At 44.2% G+C, this 22,845-nt stretch overlaps 1 protein-coding gene across 5 annotated transcripts in view; it reads right to left on the bottom strand.

Moving 5' to 3' along the window:
* Positions 1–18,909, bottom strand: part of GPR137B (G protein-coupled receptor 137B) — a 32,805-nt gene extending 13,896 nt beyond the window's left edge. The window contains exons 1-4 of one of the 5 annotated variants that reach the window (XM_068939208.1): positions 18,751–18,909; positions 13,232–13,369; positions 11,732–12,178; positions 2,917–2,966 (exon numbers count right to left, since the gene is read on the bottom strand). In XM_068939208.1, coding sequence (XP_068795309.1) covers positions 2,917–2,966; positions 11,732–12,100 — 419 coding nt within the window. In that variant the 5' untranslated portion in view covers positions 12,101–12,178; positions 13,232–13,369; positions 18,751–18,909. Of the gene's footprint in view, positions 1–2,916; positions 2,967–11,731; positions 12,218–13,231; positions 13,370–14,236; positions 14,349–18,750 lie in introns of those variants that run through there. The other 4 variants (XM_068939211.1, XM_068939206.1, XM_068939209.1 and 1 more) reach the window with 4 other exon arrangements.
* Between the last annotated feature and the right edge of the window lie 3,936 nt (positions 18,910–22,845).

Genomic DNA, 22,845 nt, shown 5'->3' with positions numbered 1-22,845 from the left:
ATCTCTGCAGCTGCAGAAAACATTACTGACTCACTTAAAGGCAAAATATATTACTAAATCTCAGCCACCAGGGCACCTACAGAGGGTGAATAAACATTTTTTAGAAAACAGAAAGGCAGGGCAGGGAGCTGCTCCCACATTACACCAGTGACTATTTGTCCAGCCTATTGTGCATAATCCTCATTTTGGGGCTGGTCCCTTAAAAGGAGGTCTGTGTAATACGGCTTGGCTGGGCAAGGCATGTGCTAGGGTGTTCTGCTCTTGCTGTGCCAGACTGGATGCATCCTCCAAGTTTTTCTTTGAACCGAGAACCAAACTTCAGCTGAATGCAGTGAGTTTTGGCTGGCTCAACGGGAAAATCTGTGTGAAACTACTGCATTTTGTATGTGGTTTCCTCAGAAACCATACAGGGGCTGAGGCTTGTGTGTAAACAGGCATGCACACACAGAACAGTAAGCCTCACCCAAACCCAGTGATTTTAAGAAATCCCCAGGCCCAGGGAGACGTGCAGCAGGACTGTTTAAATATGAAGTTGGGTCGGCACAGGCCTGGCCATGAGCTCTTTCACTATAGTGACTAACAACATGAAGGCTGTGCTGAGCAAAGTTCGCTTTAGATTCTGGATCTCTGACAACATTTTATCAATCTTTTCCTTATCTGGAAAGATTCTGATTTCTGAGACCTGTGTCAGTACACAGATGCAGTCCTACTTCACTGCTGCCTGGCTCATGTAGGTGTTACCTATTGCGGGAATGACAACACCAGGCAACAAGGCCTGACATTTATTAACGAAAATTAAAAAAAAAAAAATCAAAAAGTGAACATTCAGCAATGAATAAAAATCAGATTCAGTAAGTGCAAGACTCCAGCCCCTGCCTGTAGGCCAGAATCATTTGTCTCTCATTGGCCTATCATAGTTATTACACAGGACCTTGGCTATGGGTGTGCATGTATTTACATCACTTCAGTTACCCTGTACAGCTTTATATGGCCCTTATATGCAGGCTAACCACATCCATGCTAAGAGTTGTAGATATGAAAACAAAATGGTAATCAGGTCCTTCACCAGTAGAGCTGAGTAAGAGGAAGAAGGCTAAGCCAGACCCAAGAGTGCTCTGATAGAAATGCAGAAGACAAGAGGAAGGGTAGACATGAAGCTGTTGGGTGGGTAGTCTGTACAAGAGTAGCTCAGGTCACAATACATAAGTATTTAGGAATGGAAATGCTCCAAGATTCATGTGCAGGGTGCTGAGGTACTCATTACACACCCATTGACTAAAAGCCACAAGCCCCCTTTGCTTAAAGAAAGACACTTTCAAGCACTTTGTCAAGAACAAAGCCTTGCCACAATCATCAGTAGCAGATGAGGTTCAAAGCTTCTGTCTCTCCTTTAAAGCCAGCCAACAACGCCCACAGACCTGCCTCACATCACTCTCTCCTATGGTCCAGGCTTTCTGCAAAGCCTTCCTCTTTGTTGCTCCTGGCTACGTGTATCATCAGAGGCAGGCATGCTCTGCCGCTCACTCTGGGGGCTGGCTGGGGATCTGACTGGTGTGTGTCATGGTCACTGGCCAGCCCACGCTCCTGGGTTTCCTTCCCATAGAAACCAACGGGGGATGCCAATTTGTGTGGCATAGTGTTGACCAGGAAGCATCTTGCTCTTGCCCCTTGTGGTTTGGGATGTGGCCAAGGTGTGCACACCGATCCACTAACTTGGAAGCTTTCCTGGGTCTACCAAATAGATGCAGCCTTTCTGTTCCCATCCTTACATTTGCTGCATCAGCTGCTCTCCAGCAAGGAGCCCCTCATCCCTCACTCAACCAGCAAACCCTGCTTGGCCTATACCCTCACTGGTCACTAGCCCCAGCACAGCCCGCGCCAACCCTGCTTTCATTGTACGTTCTACCAAACACGGTTTCTGAAACACTTGCTCCAGACCTCTGCCTCCCCAGCAGTATTAAAATCAAACGTGATAACAAGCTTTCCAGGGCAAGGACAGTAATATCTGACCTTAATATTTGACCTGTTGATGCAGTTCCATATTCTGCTGAACAGTCAGCAAGTAATGGGTCAGATTTCAGCTGAAAATTACTGTGCTTTCCTATCCTGACTTCAGATTGCAAATTCTTTAGAGAAGAGACAGTCTCTCTCTCTCTCTCTCTCTCTCTCTCTCCCTCTCCCTCTGTTTTCCTAATTTGTTTCCGAAGTGAACAACTTTGCCCTTAACTGAGGCTTCTAGGCATTGCAACAATAAACATTAATTTATTGAGCTCTTCCTCAGCTTCCTGGACATCTACCACCTTTTGAGGAGCTTTTAAGTAGTCCCTGACAATTTCTTTGGCTCAAATAAGATGTCAAACAAAACCCACACATAAGCGCAAAGTTGCCACACTCTCAACTCTTTGGAATTATAGGAAGTTATCTGTGAGCTCCCAAATGCATCATCAAGTTGAATTCATTCTCTCCACCTCCTTCCCAACTCTTCTCTCACCTTCTGAAAACTTTTGAGTCTCTCTTTTATTACCACTGGCCTTACTTCTGAATTATATCCAGTCTAACTCATTCCTGTCACAACGAATACATCACCCTGCTACCTTCACCAAAGCACTGGATCTGAATTCACCAACATACAGACTTTCTTTAAAATTCGGTAAACAGATCACCAAGGTCAGTGTTTCCTGCTTGCAAGTGAAATACTTGCCTTTGAAATATCTGAATGTCTAAAAATGGTGCTTGTGTTGGGAAATGACACAGACTTCTAAATATCACAGGAGAGAAGTTGGCATCAGAACCATCATTCATCATTATAAAACATTTGCATATAAATATGAGTAGCTGAGATATGACCACTGCATATTATCAAAGATGTAGTGTTTCTCTGAGTGCATGGCTACTTTTCTTTACCACAGCTCTTACCTGTATTTGAGTAGCTCTGGGGAATACTTTGACTTAGCTTTGAAAATCACCTGCAAAACAGAAAAATATTGCATCAGATATAAGATGCATGCAAGCAAAGAAAGACACAACGATCCACAGGAATCCTGTCTCACATCACATGAAATGCAATGACAGGTTTCATTACACAACAGATTTCTATTTATGGCTTATCCATGGCAGGCAACCTATAAACAAACTACTAAAACCACTCAGCAGGAGATGAAGATATACCTGTATACAAATTGTTCGCATCACTATTTTTGCTTATTTTGGCTTCGGAATAAGGTCCTTTATACCAATATTCACAAGAGGACCAATGCCAGTACAATCAAAAAGGTAAATAATTATGCCCTTACGTGACCTATCACTACATGTCTCTCATGCAGATCAGCTCATACTGGCATACTGGGTCAGATGCGCTATTCACATAAAGAGCCATTAGTACCCTGCCCATACTGGGCTGGCCTGAAATTTGGTATATATGTTTAAACACATGTTATATTACCAGAAGGATGTTGGTGGGAATCAAACTCCTTGTTTTACTCTGAGGTGTATTTGGCTTCCACTGACTATATGTTCACTAACAGAACAGTACATATTTTTACAGTGGGACAGCTCAGGCACAATACTTATCTTGCTGTAGCAGAAAAGACAAAATGCTGACACTTTTGCTGCACAGTAGCTATGTAATATCAGTCCCAAGTGTTTGACCACCGTCAGAAATTACAGAGAAAAATATTAACCAATTTTTGTATCTTGATTTAAAAAAAAAGCTTAAAGGGGAGCATCATTGCTTTTTCATAAGCTAACACAACTCTGCTGTCAAAATCTGTTTATAAAGTTCATTTAAATTCAGCAGCCTACACTGAAACACAGTGATTACTAGTATTACAAAAAAAAACCATGCTGCATGATTTACTGGGGGTTATTTCCTAATTGTCTTCCTCTCAACTTATCTCGCCTTACCCATTCCATTTGGTTTTGCATGCGCTTTAATGCATCTTGCATAATATTTGCTAGGATTACCATACTTTCCCAAGGAAACAGGACTTACATGATCACTATGTATGTGTAGGCATGGTGTCTGCCTGTCAGCCTGTCTGTCCCCCACTAAATTTTAAATGGTCTGGTCAGAGAACTGAAGACAGAATACTTGAAGCGTCAAAGGCATGACCTTTCTATCATACTCTTAAAATTAACAGTGACTCAATAGAAGTGAGGGACCCTGCAAATGTATCTGATATATGCCCTCTGTATAGAGAATACTGCATAACGACTCTTCACATCGCCCAAAACGAGAACTCTGCATAGGAAAGTACCATAAGAAATGTCCCAGTTATGGAAACAGCTTCAATCAGAGCTCAAAGTCAGACACAGATCTGGAGAAAATCAGGCGTCGCTTGTTCCAGGAACAACTTCTCATTTAACTCCTTATCACCATAAATAGCTGCCTTAACATGGAAATTATTTCTGTGGCACATCAGTCTGCTTAGCACTAGGTGAACCAGTAGAGAGAATGGAGCTTTTTAGCAGGCCCTGCGAAAATAATAGCTGAGAATAAAAGTGAAAAACTGAAAAAAATCCCTAAAAATATTCAGCAACCATCGATACTGTTTTCAGATAGTTAACACTTCTGGCACTATCCCTCATAGACGATTTTTGTGATTCACTATCTAAATACCTAGATCATGAATTCTCACAGGAATTTCTCTCAGGAGCAAGTTTTATGTTGTTTTATTTACTTGCTACTGGAAGGAAAGGTATAAGAAGCTTGTGAATGTTTCATGCTCCTGTGGCGCAGTTGGGGGCTGGCAGTTTTTATAGGAGGGATGGGGTTCCAAATACTTCCTGTACCCAAAATGAGACATTTTGCCTCCCCTGCTTACTCTGGATGATACTGTGGTCAGCTGGGGAGAGAGCAGATTCCTGACCTCAGTTAAACTGAATAAGTAAAACGTGTCTCTAGGGCCATTCCACAACCCTCACCTGTTCTGAGTAGCACTTACTTACTCACACATATTTTACTGTTAATTTTGATAACTCTCATGAGCAGCACTGAACAGGAGTTTTGAGAGCTAGTGCACAGAACTGCACGAGACAAGCAATCTGCAGTGGGCCATGAGTTACACCGAGTCCACAAAACCCAGGAGATTCACAAGCTCCAGAATACCATCTCCTGTGGGCCTCCAACAAAGATCCACTCACCCCTCTAACGCACAGAGCACTCCGGTCATCAGACACAGTGCAAGTCTGCCCTACTCAGCAAAAGCTCCGTGGCTAACCTAGCTAAAACCAGACACAACATGCTCCTGCTGCAGGTAATCTGCAGGGCAGCATCTCTAGAGGTGAGATTGCCAAAGTGGCTGTGTTACTGTGATTCTACATTTGGTGGAACTGTTCCACTGGATAACACGCTTCTGAATTTTATAAGAGTAAAATGACCATTAAGAAAGAAAAAGAACACTATGCAGAGTGAAAGCTGTAGTGCAAGGCATGGGCACTCTTACAACTTCATCACTAGACAGAAAGAGAGGTGGCCAGGTTCTGCCACCTTTGCTTACACTGACAGTGCATTATTCTATGAGTACCCTTGCTGGAAGCAGTGTGATTGTCAAAAAAAAAGGGCTGCTCAGTGGGAGTAGGGATGTCAGAAGCTGATCTCAATATACCTTACATGTGTGGGTGCAGCTTTTTGCTTTTTACAGTCATTTAACTCAAAGCACCCTGCAAGAAAAGACTGGTTGCTCAATGGCCCCTCCCCACAAGGCTGTTGAGAAAGCTTCCAGTCAATATCTGAGTCATCTAAGCAAGTCTTCCAGCAAACCAGAGCAAATCAGGCTACTCCTAAGAATAGACTGAAGAGCAAGCAGAAGGCAGACTTTTAAAAAATGATCTTTCAGAGAGCCCCAAGGCGAATAACAACAAGAAAGAAATCAGCTAGTGAAATTCCTTGCTAATTTTCTAACGTCTAAAAGATTACTTTTTCTTCCTAAAAATATTTCCCCTTTTGCTTGTTCTTTAAAGTAGAAATACACTGTTTTGATTCCTTGTTTTTGCTGAAGAACTGGAAACCTCAAATGAGATTCTCACACTCCCTCCTCCACTCCCCTGAGGTACACATCTGGCATACAGAACTGCAGCAGTACAAAAGGGCTCCAAAAAGCTCTTGATACAGCCAAGAAAAATTCCTCCGTTGCAGGAACTGATGCAAACAGCTGCAAGCTAACCTTGCAGGATGTCCTACCAGGGCCCCAGAAGAAGAGTGGTGGGGCTGGCAGGAGAGCCCATGGGCAGTGCAGCTAGGAGTTAAGGGGGCTCCTGCTATGGCTATGCAAGTTACATCAGGAGCCACTCAGGCCCCAGGTGTCAAAGTCAAGTCACATATGCCCAGAGCAAAAGAAGAAAAAAAATCTCACTGGAGCAACTTTCAATCCATGCTCTGATTTAGCTGAGCTGATATTAACATTGGCATAGACCTCCAGTACACCCCTAGGTCCAGCTCATCAATTCACTTTTACAGGAACCACAGCTCACCATAAAGCCTCAGGCATGTGTTAAGTGCTTGCATACCTCTCAAGCTGGCTCTCTGTACAGAAACGGAGTTCACCTTTATTTACCAGTTCTCTTTTCAGAAAACGGTAGAGTTCAGAGTGTACTTTTCCCTCTCAGATGTTTCCACCACTGCCCCTCTCCCTTCCTCTGTCACATTCCATGCAAATTTCTCTCTGCACCTTGAAAATCTGCCATGGCCTCATGCAGGCCCAGACCCACCCTATCAGCTTGCACACCTTTTCTCCACTGGGTATGTTCCAATCCCAGGCCCACCTTCCCCTTCTGTCCTTCTCCTATGTTCATTCTTTCATGTTAAATGTTCCTACATTTGGATCAGATCCCCCAAAATATGCTCAGTCCTCTGCTCTTTAAACTCTACACGGTTTGCAAGACCTACCGATAGGGACCACATGACTCACTACCATATGCAGCCTTGTGTAACTTGGTAAAACTAGTACAGGTAGGAGAGGGACCATCATGGGTCTGGCAGTCACAGTAAACTCGCATGTGTAGCTTTCCTGTCAAATCATTTGCTAACTCGAATCACCTTACTCCTCCTGCCAGATGCTGGCAGATAGCATCTCTGGGTGCAGTTCTAACTTTTCTCCTATACACCCAACACATCCGCTGATGCTTTACCACCTATATTTTGACTCCCGTGTAGTCCTAGGCACATCTGAAGCATGCTTTAAATTAACATAAAGCTCTGTAAAAAATGGTATATTAATTTATATTGAAATACTAAATAAAAAGCCCTTTCTGCGCTCTAACTGGTGGTATTACTTTTAAAATTCTATCCAGAGTAATTAGAGGATAAGAAGTGCTCTTAATTTTCTTCACAGAGATAACATGTACCTCAATTAGAATTCCACTGAGATACGTAACCTCTCTGAAAGTGTTGTGCTGGTTTTACCCCACCCTTCGAAGTACTTCTAGCCTGGGCAGCTCCTCTCTAAATTGTCCTGCTCTGTACAACTTCTCTTCATTCGAAAGCCCCTGATTTTTATCAGCCCTGCTGGGAGGCAGGGTAAACTGCCCAATCTAGATGCCAGAGAAAGGAAAGATGGTTAGGGAAGACGAAGGAGAGGTAAATCCACCTACCAGACCTTCTCTACCTATACAGCCTCCCAGTTCTTTAGCTCAGCACCACTTTCCCCAGGTGCTTGAGAATGTAATGGCTAAACCTATAGCCCAACAAATAGCTTGCTGCGCCTGGCCAAAGAGGGGGACTGGGATTTCCAACATCCTCTACCCCTCACAGTCTTTGGCCTTGACCTTGTTTTTTGAGTCTGTAACCCTCCATCCTAGCCTTCCTCCTCCTTCGTTTGTATCCTGTTCCCCAGGGAAACGTAAAGTCTGAAAGAAATAAAACAAAGTGAAGCAAGCCCTTCTCTGCCTCCCTCCACCCCACCACCAAAAAAGGCAAGTTTTAATTTTCTTTTATTTTCTTTCCCAGATCCTCTTTAAACTTATGCCCACACCACTGACTGTAAAGCCTAAGGACTCATCTCAATCTCCCCTCGTCATTGGCAGGGAAGAATGGAAGATTTGGCTAGGCAGGACACAAACAAAAAACTGCTTGAATGCTGCGATCCTTGCTGTCTGGATTTGGTTAAAGTGGAAAATGTTATTTGCCAATTTACAGTCTTTACTTTATCAAAGTAAATTGGCTGTTATTTTAACAGCCAAAATAAATCTGTGGGAGGTGCAGGTGTGAGGCAAAAAGAGCTACGGGCTTTTCAGTCTCTGTAGCAGGAAATGCACACTTCTGTTCACTATTTAATGGACCAGGGAGTTTCTCTGGCTTGGTACTATGTGGTTATTTGCAGGTGTTGAGCTGTTGTTTTACGTTGGTTTATGCCACTGGATCTCATTTTCATTTAAGACTTACTTCAATGATTTCTAAGTAAAGAGAGGCTTATCCTGAGAGGTAGGTCACATATTTTCCTTTAGAAGACAAGAGAATGAATACAGACAGGATAATCAATTCGGCTCAATTACTAGAGACCGTGCACATTTTCTGCAGTACATACATTCTGAAAGGAGGTAACATTGTATATGCCTTACCTTCAGCACCCTTTTTATTCCACCACGAGTAGGATATCAAGACAGTAAGAAAGGACTCTGAATTTGGCACTCAGTCTAAAGACCCCTAAGGAATTGTTCTGAGTCAAGACTATTTTGACTGTAACTTCTCTCCTGTCCACCGGTCCCCTGGTTTAGAACTCCTTCTGTTCTTTCTGTTGAAGGTGACGTGCAAATCTGGGAATAACCCCTGCCCTGCTGACACCATCATGGCTTATTTGTCCTGCTACACAAAAGATATAGTCCAAATTTGTGACCCCATTGCTTAGGGATACCTATTATAAAGGCTATAGTTGTGGCTAACTTCCTGTCAAGTTCAAAGCTGCTTATTATTCGGAAAAACGCCCTCAGGCACTTGTCAAATGACGTTTTTTTCTTTGGCTGGGAGGAGCTGCAATTTTTTGGAACTAATTTTTCATCTTGTGGCCATGTCTAAAGGCGTTCTTAGCAGTGCCCCACGTAGAAATGCTGCGTGTCCTACAGCCCATAATAAACGCTTGCAAGTTCCAGGCTCGTGAGGTCTCTTCTAGTCTGCTATTCCTATGCTATACGTAGATAACTTCTTTTCCTCTAGCTTACCACCGGTTAACTAGCATGGTTTCCATGCAATGAGACACAGCTCTAGTCCCTTTCCTTCTTTCTGGAGAAAAAAAGGGATAAAAGTTGCTTCTGAACTGGCCTGTGAAGTTACAAGCTGCTACTGAAAAGAAAATTCTCTCTCCCCACCCCTTTCACACTAGTTCTTGCTTGTCTACTGTGCAAAGCTATACGCACATTAAAAATACAGTCTCAAGAAGATGCTGAATTTCAAGCCAAACCACCTTTTAGTCGTTAGAAGTAAAGAATTAACAACAGTGAATTAAAAGTGCGTGCATTGATTCCATGTCTTACATTATATTCTTATAATAGCTGTGCTTGTATTTCTCAAGGCTTTGTTTTCACTGGGGAGATACTTGAGATGAGATTTCACGGGAGCAACCCGTCCAAAGCAAACAGCAATACTAATAATATGCTTGTCTACGGTGGCTCACAATCTTTACAGATTGTGAGACATAGCACAAAAGTTTTAAAGCCCCTTGTAAATACTGTTTCAAAAGCCTCACAACAGCTCTGTAAGACAGGTAACCATTACACTCTTTTATAGAAGGGCTCAGAGGAAGATTGTGAGGGCTCACAGTGACAAAGCAAAAACTGTGTTAAAGGCAGAACCAATAGCCTTAGCATTTTTCATGTTTCCAACCGCTGACTTGTACTTCCTTAGTGATATCAGACAGCAATGCCAAAAATAGGTTAAAACGACCTAGGAGTGCTTTCTGTATGCTCTCTCCATGGATTTTTCCTCAGACAAAAGGAATTGGCTACCTACAACACTAAGCCCCTGAGTGCTGGCACTCTAATGCACAGAGTGCAGACTGCAGTGCATTCTCCGTGCTCATTTCGTCCTCAGCTTCTCTTGGCCAAGAGCCAAGATGCTACATTCTGCCTTCAGACTTCAGTGGGAGCTCTACATGTGTGTCTGAGGGAAGAATCTGGCCCAAGCCAATGATTTAGTCCCAACTGCTGTGATGGTGATGGACTCTGTGTGATGATGGACACCTGCCGCTTGGGAACTGCATCATCATCAAATATCTCTCACAGTAGCCATGGGACAAAACATAGGTCACTACATGCCTCAGCTGGATTTGAGTAGCATGTAGATGAAAGGTTCCTGTAATCCTCTAATATATCTCAAGCCCAGGGGAGTGGAGCGGGGTGGGTTTGCAGGTGTTTCAGACGCTGAATCCAGAAAAGTAAATGTAAGTGCAAAAATGTGTATGTGGTTCTAAGTATTTAACTCCCTCTGCTGCTTAATTCCTCTTCTAGCTCTCATGCTTACCACCTCTGCTTTTACACCTTTGGGCTGGTAGCTCTCACAAGCAGCCTGATCCTCCAGCCACGCTGTTCAGAATTCACAGGCCTGTAGTAGCTGTAACCACTAGAGAGGCACCCTGATCTAGGCTCTGAACTGGGCCCTAGCAGGGCTCACGGCAAAGCCCAAAGTGTCCTGAGCGCTGCTGGTGGTGCTCCAGGGTTGGTTCGTGCTCTCCTGGCCAGCTACACCTGCGCTGGGAAAGCAGCTTTTGCCATAGGCCATCTGAGGGCAGGCTTGGCTTCTTGCTCAAGGCACTGGAGTGGGATTCAGGAGATATGGAATCAAATGCCTGCCCTCCTGCAAGCCTTCTCTGAGATCTCAGGCAAACCAGGCAGCCTCTCTTTGCTTCCCAACATGCTAACATCCCAGCCTGCAGCCCAGTGCCAAGACACCCAAGCCCACTGTTAAGTGTTTCCAAGTAAGTCTACCTGCAGCAACATGGAGCACTGTGCAGCATAATTCATCTGGCTTCTTAGCTGTCCACAGCACAGATCCCCTCTCAAGGCCTTTTTCTAAAGCACAGATACTATTTCTTCCCCTTCCACACAGCTAATTTACCTCTACATCACAGTGTCCTTGACGCAGAAGGTATATATCTGTATAACACCTGGCACTTACAGGGTCCTAGACTCAGTGCTATTTGTAATACAGATCATAATAGAAATGTGGGTCTGCAGTAGGACTCTATCAACAATCTGACTATTGATACACAGAACAGAAATCTACTCAGTCAGAAACACGTTAGCCAACCTATGTAGAATTTGGGGGGGTGGGGGGGGAAGGGACACGAGACGGGACAGGACGCGACATGCCTGTCAGTAAAATTAAAAATTACAATTCTGACTGCACACAGAGATCAGGTTTGCTAAGCCAGGAAGCTTATGGGGGTCTAACAATAACAAAAACAACAACAATAAAGAATAACAATAGAAAGGCACTTTGGAGGTTCAACATCCAAGCTCTCCTGTACAATTTTTCTCCCAATCTTTAAAATAAATGACACCATTTTAATGGACAGTAGATATATTCTTTTGCCATTCCTGAAGCAATCACTTCACGCTCCAGGTTTTATTGTAACACCGACCACTTGCACACAGATCAAAAGTTAAATTCTCAACTAAATATCTGATATGTGCTTCTTGCCCTGCCCAAGTACATTAGGAAATTACAGCTTTCTTATGAACCTGAAAAAAATAATGCTTTACCATTATGTCAGATTTAATCAACCAAATGTCTGTTGCTTACCTGCGTGAAGTAAAGATTCATCAGGGTCAGGGTGAAAAACTGGAGGCAGACTGGGAAGCAATAGAGAAGCCAGAAGATGAAGGGGCTGAGAGAATTTGCTGTGACAAAGTCTTTGAAGTAAAACGAAAAGAGCACAGTCCTAAGAGAGGCCCAAAACAAGCACAGAAACAGGAAGACAGTTTGGTAACTGAACCTCTTGTGCCTGTAGTGAAGGACCAGCCAGAGCTGGACGTAGATGAACACAAAAAGGAGTGAATAAAAAACAGTATATACAATAGTCAGGCCCAACTTCACATACGGAGGGACAGCTGGCGTCAGGGTCGGCGGAAGGGTGTCATTTTTCAGTGGGTCCCACTCAGGGGCCTCCATTTGATATCAGGAATCGTCAGAATTATTTATTAAGTTTGGCTGCCGCTGTTGCCTCCTCCTCCTTCTCCTTTCATCTTCCTACAGCATAGGAATCAAGAAAATGAAAGAAAACAAGCTGCACTTCCTCTTTGGCAGCTCACTGTGGGCTGGTAGCACATGATCACAATTCAGAATGATTCATTAGGACTGCCTTTGTCAGCAATTGGCAGGGAACAGCTCAGAAAGCTGCCCTTTGCTGATGCTTGTGTACAAATCTCTACCATCCTTGAGAAAAAAAGAAATCCACCAGCCCCTAAACAGTTTACTGCTGATTTTTTTTCCTAAGGGAAATTATCTGGATTTTAAATTAGTTCAGTAATGTTGTATTTTCTGTAGTAAGCAGGTACCTGACATTTTTCCTGGTGGTAGCCACATCGTATCTTCTCAGGATTTTTTTGGTTCGTTTTGCTTTAACAAGTACTTTATTTAGCTGCATTTCATTATAAATAATTTTAAACACCTTAATGTACTCATGAAATTCAAAACGCTGCAACAAGCTGTAACAGTTCAGCTCCGTATTGCAGAAACCTTTGTGTCTATAAGGGATAGACATCTCTATCTCCTAAGTCTATAAGCAATACAAAATTTGCACAGCAAATCTAACACATTCCCTTTTTCTTCGAACATCCTACATTCCACTAAAGTGGTAGAAAAGGTATATAAACACCTTCAAATATGCTGCACAGAGGAATAAATAAAACCCTCTGAATGCCCAAATCCACCAAAGCGTACATGCAGCTACAGGTTCTTTTCTTCTTGGTTGTTGCCTATTTGTGCCATCACTGTGGCAACAGCTGACCAAACACACCTTCTTGCAAGTGTGCAGATATGCCCTTGGGATTAAGTCTATGAATTAATAGGCACTGTTGCAGGCTGCTGGATTTGACTTACAGGGGTGAGAAGTGAGAACTGAAATTCAGTGGTTCAGATACTTGTAGCGTGGTGGAAATGCTTACTGTATCTCTAGGTCATGTATAGTGTCATATACCATCCAATAACAAGCTTGTTAAAAGACATCTTGGTTAAGGCTAGAGCAGTGCCGTGTTTTGTTCTACCATCTACAGAAAGCCGATTACGAGAAGTGCTTCTTACCTGGAACGATTCCCAGGGAGGATCCCTACATTTCTGGTGAGCAGGGAGAGAAAACTCCTTTAGTGAAAGAATCCATGTAGGAAAGGCTAACACCATGTAGGGTACAGGGTACGGAGATGTTGATACTGACCCTGAGTACTAAATGAGATAATGATTTATATTAATAATGCTTCATCCTGAAAGAAGTTGATGATAACTATTATTTTGCTGAAAAAGCTAATTATTATCACAGTGCTGATTAAGTACAGTATACGTACATGTATAGTATATGTAAGATTGGACAGTATTTAAAAAGATTTTTAGGGATGCCTGTCATGCCCTAAAAATACCTACACTGGATACTTAAAGCTATGCTCCAAAATTCATGTTTAGGTACTAAAATGTAAGTGGTTTGATTTTAAAGGTCACATGCAAACTCAGCTTCCATTGACTGAAACAGATCTCTGTGTCCTCCGTGCTTCTGTAAATGAGAACATTTAACCTAAGGAGCCTAGATATGAATTTAAGACCCTCACCATGAACAATCAGGTTTAGGAATTTTGGAGAAAAAGCCCACTGGAGCAGGGTGGTGCATAGCATTGAGTGGCCTACCCACTGACTGCGTCAGGTACGGAAATACATAAAACACAGTGAATAATGGGAAAAAGGAAGGAGAATAAGAAACATCAAGACAGTAGCAATCATGTACTTGTCCAGAGATATGTTATAGCAGGCATGGAAAGAGAGTTTTATGGTTTCAACAGAAATAATCTTGGACTGAGTTTTATATGAGCACCTGCTCCTAGCTCCTGCATATCTCCTGGAAAAAAAGTAAAACTGACTCAATTCCTGGGCAGAACTCCAAGAACTGAGCAGTCAGTGAAGCCAATTTGTCAGAGAAGCTATCCGCATTCAGGCTACTGCTTCCCTTAGGCAAAGAAAGAGAAAACAAAGGGCCTGGACAGCAGTTTAGACAATATGTACAACAAATAAAATAGATATAATAAAAATAATTGCAATACATACTACAGAAAGCTTTGTCCCCCAGATCAGGAAAGCGTCTCCCCTAGACTGATACATGCTTCCTTCTAGCTGACAAGGAAAACCTCTTCCTAGCCTTTCCCAGTTCTACAAATAGGCCTGTCTTGTACATCCTTTGGAGTCTCCACAACCCCAGTGCATACACCCGCTATCTAGAGGCCAGAGTACAGTGATAATGAGATTCTACAGGTTACACACTGCCTCTCTCTCTGCTCTCAGGACAAACCTTCTCAGTCTCATTCTGCTTGTGGCTAACATTAACCTAGTGCAGCCCATGGAACCTCCACCGCTTTTTATCAGTGACCTGTAACAATTGTTCACAGCGTGCGGTATAAGACTTTAACCTACTAAATGAGGGTAAAGGCTTCAAAGATATGTCATCAGCAAAAACACCAGGATTTTCAGATTGCCATACAACTGAAACATACCGTAAAACGTACAGAGAAGCAGGAAACCACTTCCACACAACAAAGTGCTGGTTTCCCTTAGTGCCCTTGTGGATGTGATTGCCAACTCACGATTCAAGGCAGTATGTTGTAAAAAGCTACAAAAAGCTGCTGTTCCCTTGACCAGGTGTTGTCAGGGATAGCAAAGAATAGCGGGCGCACAAACCGCGTCACAGACTCATGCCCTTGCCAACAGGCGAGCTTGGTTGGGAAACCCTGCACTGCAGCATTAAAACTTCTGAATAGATGAGACTTCCCATTCAGATCTCCAGCGCCTAAGGACTTCAGCCAGTTTGGTCTTCATCATACGCCTGCTGTCTAAGGACGTTGGGCAATTCCAGAGAATTTGTTTGTATTACTGTTCTAAGGGTCAGTGTCCAAGGGAATAAATATGAGTGGAGCTTGAGGGTTCAAAAAGTTGCTTAGCTAGGCTGTCACACTGCTATTTGACTTCAAATGATCAAAAGTAGATAACATGAAGTATCTGGAGTCTGTGAATTGACAGGCTGCCCTGTTCCTGAGCAGAAAGGTCTAGGATTCTCATCTTTCATGTCACTTGAACTTAAAAGAGTCTGCTGGCAACACTGTTAATGAATCACTGTGCCTTAAAGTACTCAGTAACTAATGACTCTCACTATCTAAGAGTGCACTTCAAAAGATTTTTTAGAAAGGGCTTTGCAGAAAGGGCACACAAGTGAAGAAAATAGTTAAAAATTTTGTTAGATACTGAAATATCTTCATATTTGATTTTATACTTTGATAACGCAGAGAACTGTCCTCAGTTATATTGGCAGGCTTTTCATCCTTTTGAGATGTCATGCTTTTTTTGGATTCTGTTTCTCATAAGTACCTAGTTCTCACGGTTTATCTCCTGAGTACTGAGTAAACGTGTGTCCTTCTTCAAAAGTTGCTTTTCTCTAAAGCTGTCCGAAAAAATTGTCTGAGGCTGCTCCATCCAGTTGCACCCCAGCTGAGGTACACCAGGACAGGCTGCCAGGCAGGCAGGCCTCTCGCCAAATAAAAGAAAAATAAAATGTTGTTCTGGCTCTGTTCCTTTTGCTCTGCACAATCTCCATGAGGCCTGTGATTACCAAAACTCAGTATCAGCATTGCAAGAAATGACTCTTGCTATTTCTACTCAGCAAACAAGTGGGACAGCAATTCGCTATTGAACAAGATCAGTTAACTAGCTGGTGGAAAGTGGAAGTATAGACTACTTGCATTAGACACAAGGTAAGGATATTGTGGATATTTAATTCACCTGACCATGCTTAAAACTCAAGATCATGTCCTTGCAGTTCACTAGTTACAATTTTGTCCCTGTTCCGGTTAGGACCTTTTGAAAAGGCCAGTTCCTCTGAAGCCTTTATTAATGTGGCTGTTAGTGCAGAGGAACTTAACTACATGTCTGTGTCTCATACTTAGGCCGTTGCTGCAATTTGGGGCATTAAATGACAGCAGGTATCCTGACAAGAAATGGTGGCCAGGATGCAGAAACGAATGGACGTTTTCTTACAGCAGGTTCAGGAATCTGACTTACAATAGGGCAGGTACCTAGGCTAGTGTCTGTTCAACACCATGGATGAATTAAACAGTAAATCCTGAAGGCATAATTTCTCATTTGTGTTTGGATTCTGAAAAGCTTATACTGGAAGCTTTCTGAATGCTATTGCATTGCAGAGCATAAGTACTTAGCCTCGGAAAACACTCTTGATGGAATACTTCCGTCCTTTGCCCAGTGTGGGCTCACCTCCAAGTCATGGATGACGACATCAACTTTGGGATCCAGCGTCTCTGTGCCATTCAGTATATAGCAATTCTGACAAAAGCCAAACAGAGGGCTGGGAACTAGTTTTCTCAAGGGAAAAAAAATGTCCTTTAATTGTTGGGCTTTCCCTGTGCCTGGGCATGCTAGATTTCATTATTAATCCTGACACAGACCTCATACTCACGTCTAAATAAAGCCCTCATAATAAATCAGGATTTAGTATTCTAATCTCATTTAGGTCATACAGTGGTGTACAACAGTACAAATGTTGGGCTCTAACCTATAATCCCTAAGGCAGCCAAAGCTTCCATTGGTTTCAAATAAAGTAATGCCTATGCATCAAGGGCAGGATGCAATCCTCACAAACTAATCAGAGTAATGAAAGTAGCTTTAAAGTAAGAAAATTGTGGTTTGATATTTTCAGCTGATATATTTGGCCAGAAGAAAATTATCTAGAATTAAATACGTTACTCAGTGAATGAAAGATTGAAAGAGACAGATTTTGTGAACCACAAGCATCAGATCACTGTCTTTGTTTCATTTTGGAGTTCTGTCTCAGTCTGGTGGTTATAAACCGATTTCAGGCTCTCCCGCAGACTTCCTCATTGCACAACACACAATAGGAGCAGTTTTGAGCTTGGAGAAGCCATCTGTATTCCAGACTGGTCAGAAGGCTTCAAAAGCCTGAAATTTCTGACCATGCTGAATGTTCCTTGGGGTTTAAAACAAGACTCATCAATCTGCAGATCTAAGATTGAAAAGCACCAAAAAGGCTTTCTTGCATTTCATTGCTTAAATAGCTCCTTGCAGCCTTCAGTTTCCTGGGTACCTCTGTAACTTGGGAGACTACTTTAAATCCATGTTAGTTCAAGTGGAATGTATTTTCCCCTCTGGTAACCTTCTCTGCTATCTCTGACTTAGGATTTACCCTCTTCTTTGCACCCTGTCCCCCACCCCCCCCCAGCTGGAAAAAACCATAAAACAGGTACTAAAGCCGCTGGGTATTTCCCTTCAGTGGGGATTCCATCAGATACCTCAGTCAGCTGGGTATGAGCTGACTGAAAAAGGGAGGTGGACTAGAGGCAGACTCACAAAAGAGGGAGGTGGATTAGACTGCTACGGATCACTTGCCCCAGTGTCTGGGTTTTCATATCATCTATAATGAATCCTTGCAGGGAGCGTATCTTCTCTTTGTAAGAACCTTGATGAGTACAGAATAAAAGCCCATTTAAACAGGTATGATTTTACCCACATCCAGTAAAGGGAGTTAAATTAATTCATTCTCTTCCCTTAGCTTCTGATACTTAACTTTATGAAGCGTCTGGCTCATAGTCAATAAAGTCTCACATGTTAGACATTAACTTATCTGTTTCAGCCCTGACTGTCTGCTAGTTCAAGCAGCTGAAAGTTCAGCTTTGGAAGCAAAATTACCCGAATCTTGCTGAAACCTGCTGAACTCCATACCTGACTTTTAACTCCATGCCTGGCTTTTAACTCCAGCATCCTAAATCTACTCCAAGGAGCGCTGACGTCCAGATTAGCTCAGTGTATTGTACAATGTTAGGGAGCGAGCTCAGATGTCCGGAGCAGCATGATGCTCTCTCTTTTAGATGCTCTGTTTGGTACTGCTGCCTTTTGAACAGCTGCTGCGGGAACCGTTTAGCTGTAGGGCTGTCCCTGGAGTATCGATGAAGACATTGTCGTTGGTAAGGGGCCTACTGAGCTCGAGCCTGTTCCTTTTGGGATATAAAAATAGGGTGGAAAGGAGGAGCCAGCACGGCTGGAAGCAAAGAAAGACTGTGCTGGGGACTTCAGGCTTTAAGGCGATACAGTTGCGTAAAGGAACAGGGAACGCTCAAACCCCATATCACACCAACTGCTCAGAGATGAACTACTGCAGTATGAGGTTTCTTTGACTGGCGAATCTGTATGTAAGATGTCTGCAGCCCTGAAAGGCAACTGTAACTCCAAGGCTGAAAACAAAACAGCAAACAAAGCTCTACAGCAAACTTACATTCAATGTTTGAGTTTAACACAGAGAATTCAGCCAACAGCCCAGCACCCCCCCCCCCACCATGTATGCATTTGTCTGCATGTATTGTATGCTGGTATGCATGTATTTGGGCTACGCTTTGGTGCTGCCACCTGACTTGCACAAGCCACTGGCTCCACCTGCAGCTGAAGGATTCCGGTACTCCTCCAGCTCCAACGCAGAGGGCTGCCACCTCACCCAGGCTGAGGGGAGGGCGCCGTCGACAGCCCCCTGCACCGACCTGCGCCCTTACCCCCCTCCGAGGTGGCTCCCTGGCTGCACTGAGGAGGCGAGGGCGGTCGGCGGCAGCTCGGCTTGAGCCGCCGGCCCCGGCCCCTCTGCCGACACGAGGGACGGGGAGGGATCGCTCCCCGTCGGGGCGCCCCTCACCCGGGGCGGACTCTCCCCCTGCGCCGCTCCCCGGGCCCTGCGGGCAGCGGGGGGGCGCTGACAGCGTCCAGGGGGCCGAGCGGCCTGCGGGAGCGCCCCTGACCGCCGCCGGGCAGCGCTGGGGCCGCCCGGGGCCGCCCCCTCCGCCGTCTCTCGGCAGCGCAGCGCCCCCTGGTGGCGCCGCGCCGGCGCTGCGGGGCGCCCCGCCGCCGTACCGGCGGGAACCGGCGGGAACCGGCGGGAACCGGCGGGAACCGGCTGGTGCGCGGCGCGAGCTGGCCGGGGAGGGGGGAAATGGCGGTGTTATTGTCGTGTTGCTGTTCCTTGAACACGGTTGCTACCAGAAATAGGGGTTAGGCACTGCTCTATGAAAGGAAGATGAGGAATGGGAGGGGACTTACCAGCTGTTTGATGTTTTAAAATTTTATTTTTATTATTATTATTATTTTCAGGGCTTGTCTGGTGAGCTTAACAGGTTCCATTTAAAAACGTTAACGTATAACTCTGAAGCTCTGCCGGGGTGCAGGGCGGCAGAGCACCAGGTCTCCTCGGTCTGGGGATGCACTCCATTTCCCAGCTCATCCTGAGATCCCTGTGGCTGGATCCTTGCAGCGGTGGCACCCAGGCCAGCCAGGTTAATACGCTGTAGTTACATCAGCATGTACTACCAACATGTATTCATCTTCTGTATCTATCCATAGTGAGTCTGAACTTGAAGAGAACAAGGAACTAACCCATGTTATATGGGCGGTTTGTTACTTTTAAGACCGTGAAGAAAACAAAAAGATATGCATTTCAAGAGCTAGCCAGATGCTGAACCTGATTTCCTGTAGGTAAACTCAGGAAGTGTGGGCTAGATGAGTGGACGGTGAGGTGGATTGAGAACTGGCTGGATGGCCGAGCTCAGAGGGTTGTGGTGAATGGCGCAGAGTCAAGTGGGAGGCCTGTAGCTAGTGGTGTCCCCCAGGGGTCAGTCCTGGGCCCAGCCTTGTTCAATATATTCATCAATGACCTGGAGAAAGGGACAGAGTGCACCCTCAGCAAGTTTGCTGATGATACTAAACTGGGGGGAGTGGCTGACACACCAGAAGACTGTGCTGCCATTCAGAGGGACCTGGACAGGCTGGAGAGACAGGCAGAGAGGAACCTCCTGAAGTTCCACAAAGGCAAGTGCAAGGTCCTGCACCTAGGCAGGACTAACCCCCTGCCCCAGTACAGGCTGGGGGCTGACCTGCTGGAAAGCAGCTCTGCCGAGAAGGACCTAGGAGTGCTGGTAGACAACAAGTTAAGCAGGAGGCAGCAATGTGGCCTTGTGGCCAAGAAGGCCAATGGTATGCTGGGCTGCATGAGGCAGAGTGTTGCCAGCAGGTGGAGGGAGGTGATCCTGCCCCTCTCCTCAGCCCTGGTGAGGCCTCGCCTGGAGTACTGTGTCCAGTTGTGAGCTCCCCAGTACAAGAGAGACATGGCACTACTGGAGAGAGTCCAGCGGAGGGCTACAAAGAGGGTGAGGGGACTGGAGCATCTCTCCTCTGAAGAAAGGCTGCGAGAGCTGGGCCTGTTCAGCCTGGAGAAGAGAAGACTGAGAGGGGATCTCATCAACGTGTACGAGTATCTGAAGGGGGAGTGTCAAGAGGATGAGGCCAGTCTCTTCTCGGTGGTGCCCAGCGACAGGACAAGAGGCAACAGGCAGAAACTGAACCACAGGAAGTTCCATCTGAACCTGAGGAAAAACTTCTTTCCTGTGAGGGTGATTGAGCCTTGGAACAGGTTGCCCAGAGAGGTAGTGGAGTCTCCTTCCCTGGAGATATTCAAAACCCGTCTGGATGTGATCCTGGGCAATATGCTCTAGAGGACCCTGCTTGAGCAGGGAGGTTGGACTAGATGATCTCCAGAGGTCCCTTCCAACCTTGGCCATTCTGTGATTCTGTAGTAAAACAAGCGGTGCTAGGCCACCTTCCCCCCTCATCTAGGAGCAAATAAACCTTTCATCGTTCTGCTCCCGGCAGTCTGGCCTCAGCTGCAGGGTGATGTTTGCCCTCACACCCCTGTTGACTCCCTAAGCAGTCCCCCCAGGCCTCTTGGTAGTTTCTGCTTGAGTCCTAGTGCTGTGGGTTTGACGTTAAGCTCTTCGGAGTGCATGTATTTCTTGTCTTGGTTTAGTTGCAGGCTCCTGCGCGTGTATATACAACATGCAGAGTTATACAGGAGCCAGGTATCTTGACAAGGGGTTGACTAGTTTCTGCTGATCACCTGAGAAGGATTGATTGAAAGGAGATAGCAGCTTCTTTTCTTCTGTATCTCTGTCCTGAGGACCTCTGTTTTGCTGTATTTCCTGCCTCTGAAGATGCCTGTTGTCTACATGAAGCTGTTCTGGAGGAGAAACAGAAAAGTTTTGTAGGTTCATGTCCTTGAGCCTGCTGCATTTAGACAGGCAGCTTCCTGTCCCAGCCAGCAGCTTTTCCAAATTTACCCGACTTTGTGGCAAAGCAGCCTTGTTCTTTGTTCTGATTCGTTCTAAAGCAATTTATTTGTTCATAAATTGTGACTCAGTGGCAAAAAACAGTTGTGCTTTATCTCCTCTTCCTTAACGTCATTAGAATACATTTTTGTGAAAAATATGTTTAATAGTAGCTGGTTTAGCAAAGTATTGTTTTTGTTTGTGGAAGAGTTCCAAGAATATACTGTACGTTTCTAAATTGAATTACTTTTGCTTCTGACACAGTAAAATAAAAGATGATCATTTGGTGGAGTTAATGATAATGCAAACCACATGTTTGTTTATACTGTGCTAGAACTTTGAATGCATTAGACTTCAAATGGCCCAGCTGGATAAATTGGGTGAGTGGATGGAAGAGAGCTCTGAAAGCGTGAAAAAAGAAAGGAGAAAGTTTGGAGAAATAAAGCTCCAGATGTTATTATATGAACAAGATAAAACGAAGGCTGCTTGCAGAAAGCAAGTACTAGGCAGATCTCTTAACCTTTGGGAAGTTTCTGTAAAAACTTAAAAGCAAGTAGTTATACTTCCTGCATAACTCTGGTTGAAAATTAGTTTGAAGACTTAATCATGCAGATAGTAAAATGTTTATTTATCTTTCTCATTTCTTTTCATAAACCTGTGTCTATGTAAGTTTATAATAATAAGCAAGCATCTCTACAGAAAATAAGAAGATACTATGTCAATTATTTAAAAATTAGGAAGTGGTAGAATTAAGATTGCCAGTGCAAGCTTAATTTGAACCCTATTTGCAAATGCTTTTCGGTGTTATCTTTAGGGACTGTTTTGCCCCAGGACTGTTCAGAGGACAGGGTGGACAGTGCAACAAGTGTTTGGGAAGGAACCAAAATTAATAGGGAGTGATGTTTGTAGGATATAAGGTGTAGGAGGACTGATGTTTGGCAAAATAAGGATTTGCCTTAGGACACATCAGAAGTTCTTTGTAATTGCAGACTGCTTGTCTTGAGCATCATATAGAGTATTTTGGTGAGCACAGAAAAAAGAGAGCTGAGGAGCTTTGCAAAAGGGATAGAAACTGTCCAGTGCTGTAAAGGGCAAAGGGACAGAATGATTCAACAGCTGGGATGGAGGGTAGGAAGTAGGTATTTATCCTGGACATACTTCTATCATCTCCAGTCGTGCTTGCTGACTGTAGTTTATTTTGGAGCAAAATCCTGTATAGCACAATGGCAGATTCCCAGTCGTCTTACAGAGCAGACAACATGCAGTAAAAAGACTTCAGTCATTTTTGTTAGTAAGACATCTCATGAATTGTGTTCCTATATGCGGCTATATTTGCTTCCTCTTAATTATGCCATTGCAGAGAATGTTCAGTCAGAAAGTGCTGTCTTTTGTCTTAATTTTTCAAATGTGATGGCCCAGAGTTAAGAAACAGTGTAAATCTCAACAAGGCAAAGGTAGTACAATCACTTGAGTAATGAATAGAAAATACATATATAATTT

The sequence above is a fragment of the Struthio camelus genome, chromosome 3, assembly GCF_040807025.1.
Source record: "Struthio camelus isolate bStrCam1 chromosome 3, bStrCam1.hap1, whole genome shotgun sequence".
Classification (NCBI taxonomy): Eukaryota; Metazoa; Chordata; class Aves; order Struthioniformes; family Struthionidae; genus Struthio; species Struthio camelus.
The sequence above is the reverse complement of the archived record's forward strand: the minus strand, read 5'-3'. Positions and strand labels throughout refer to the sequence as shown.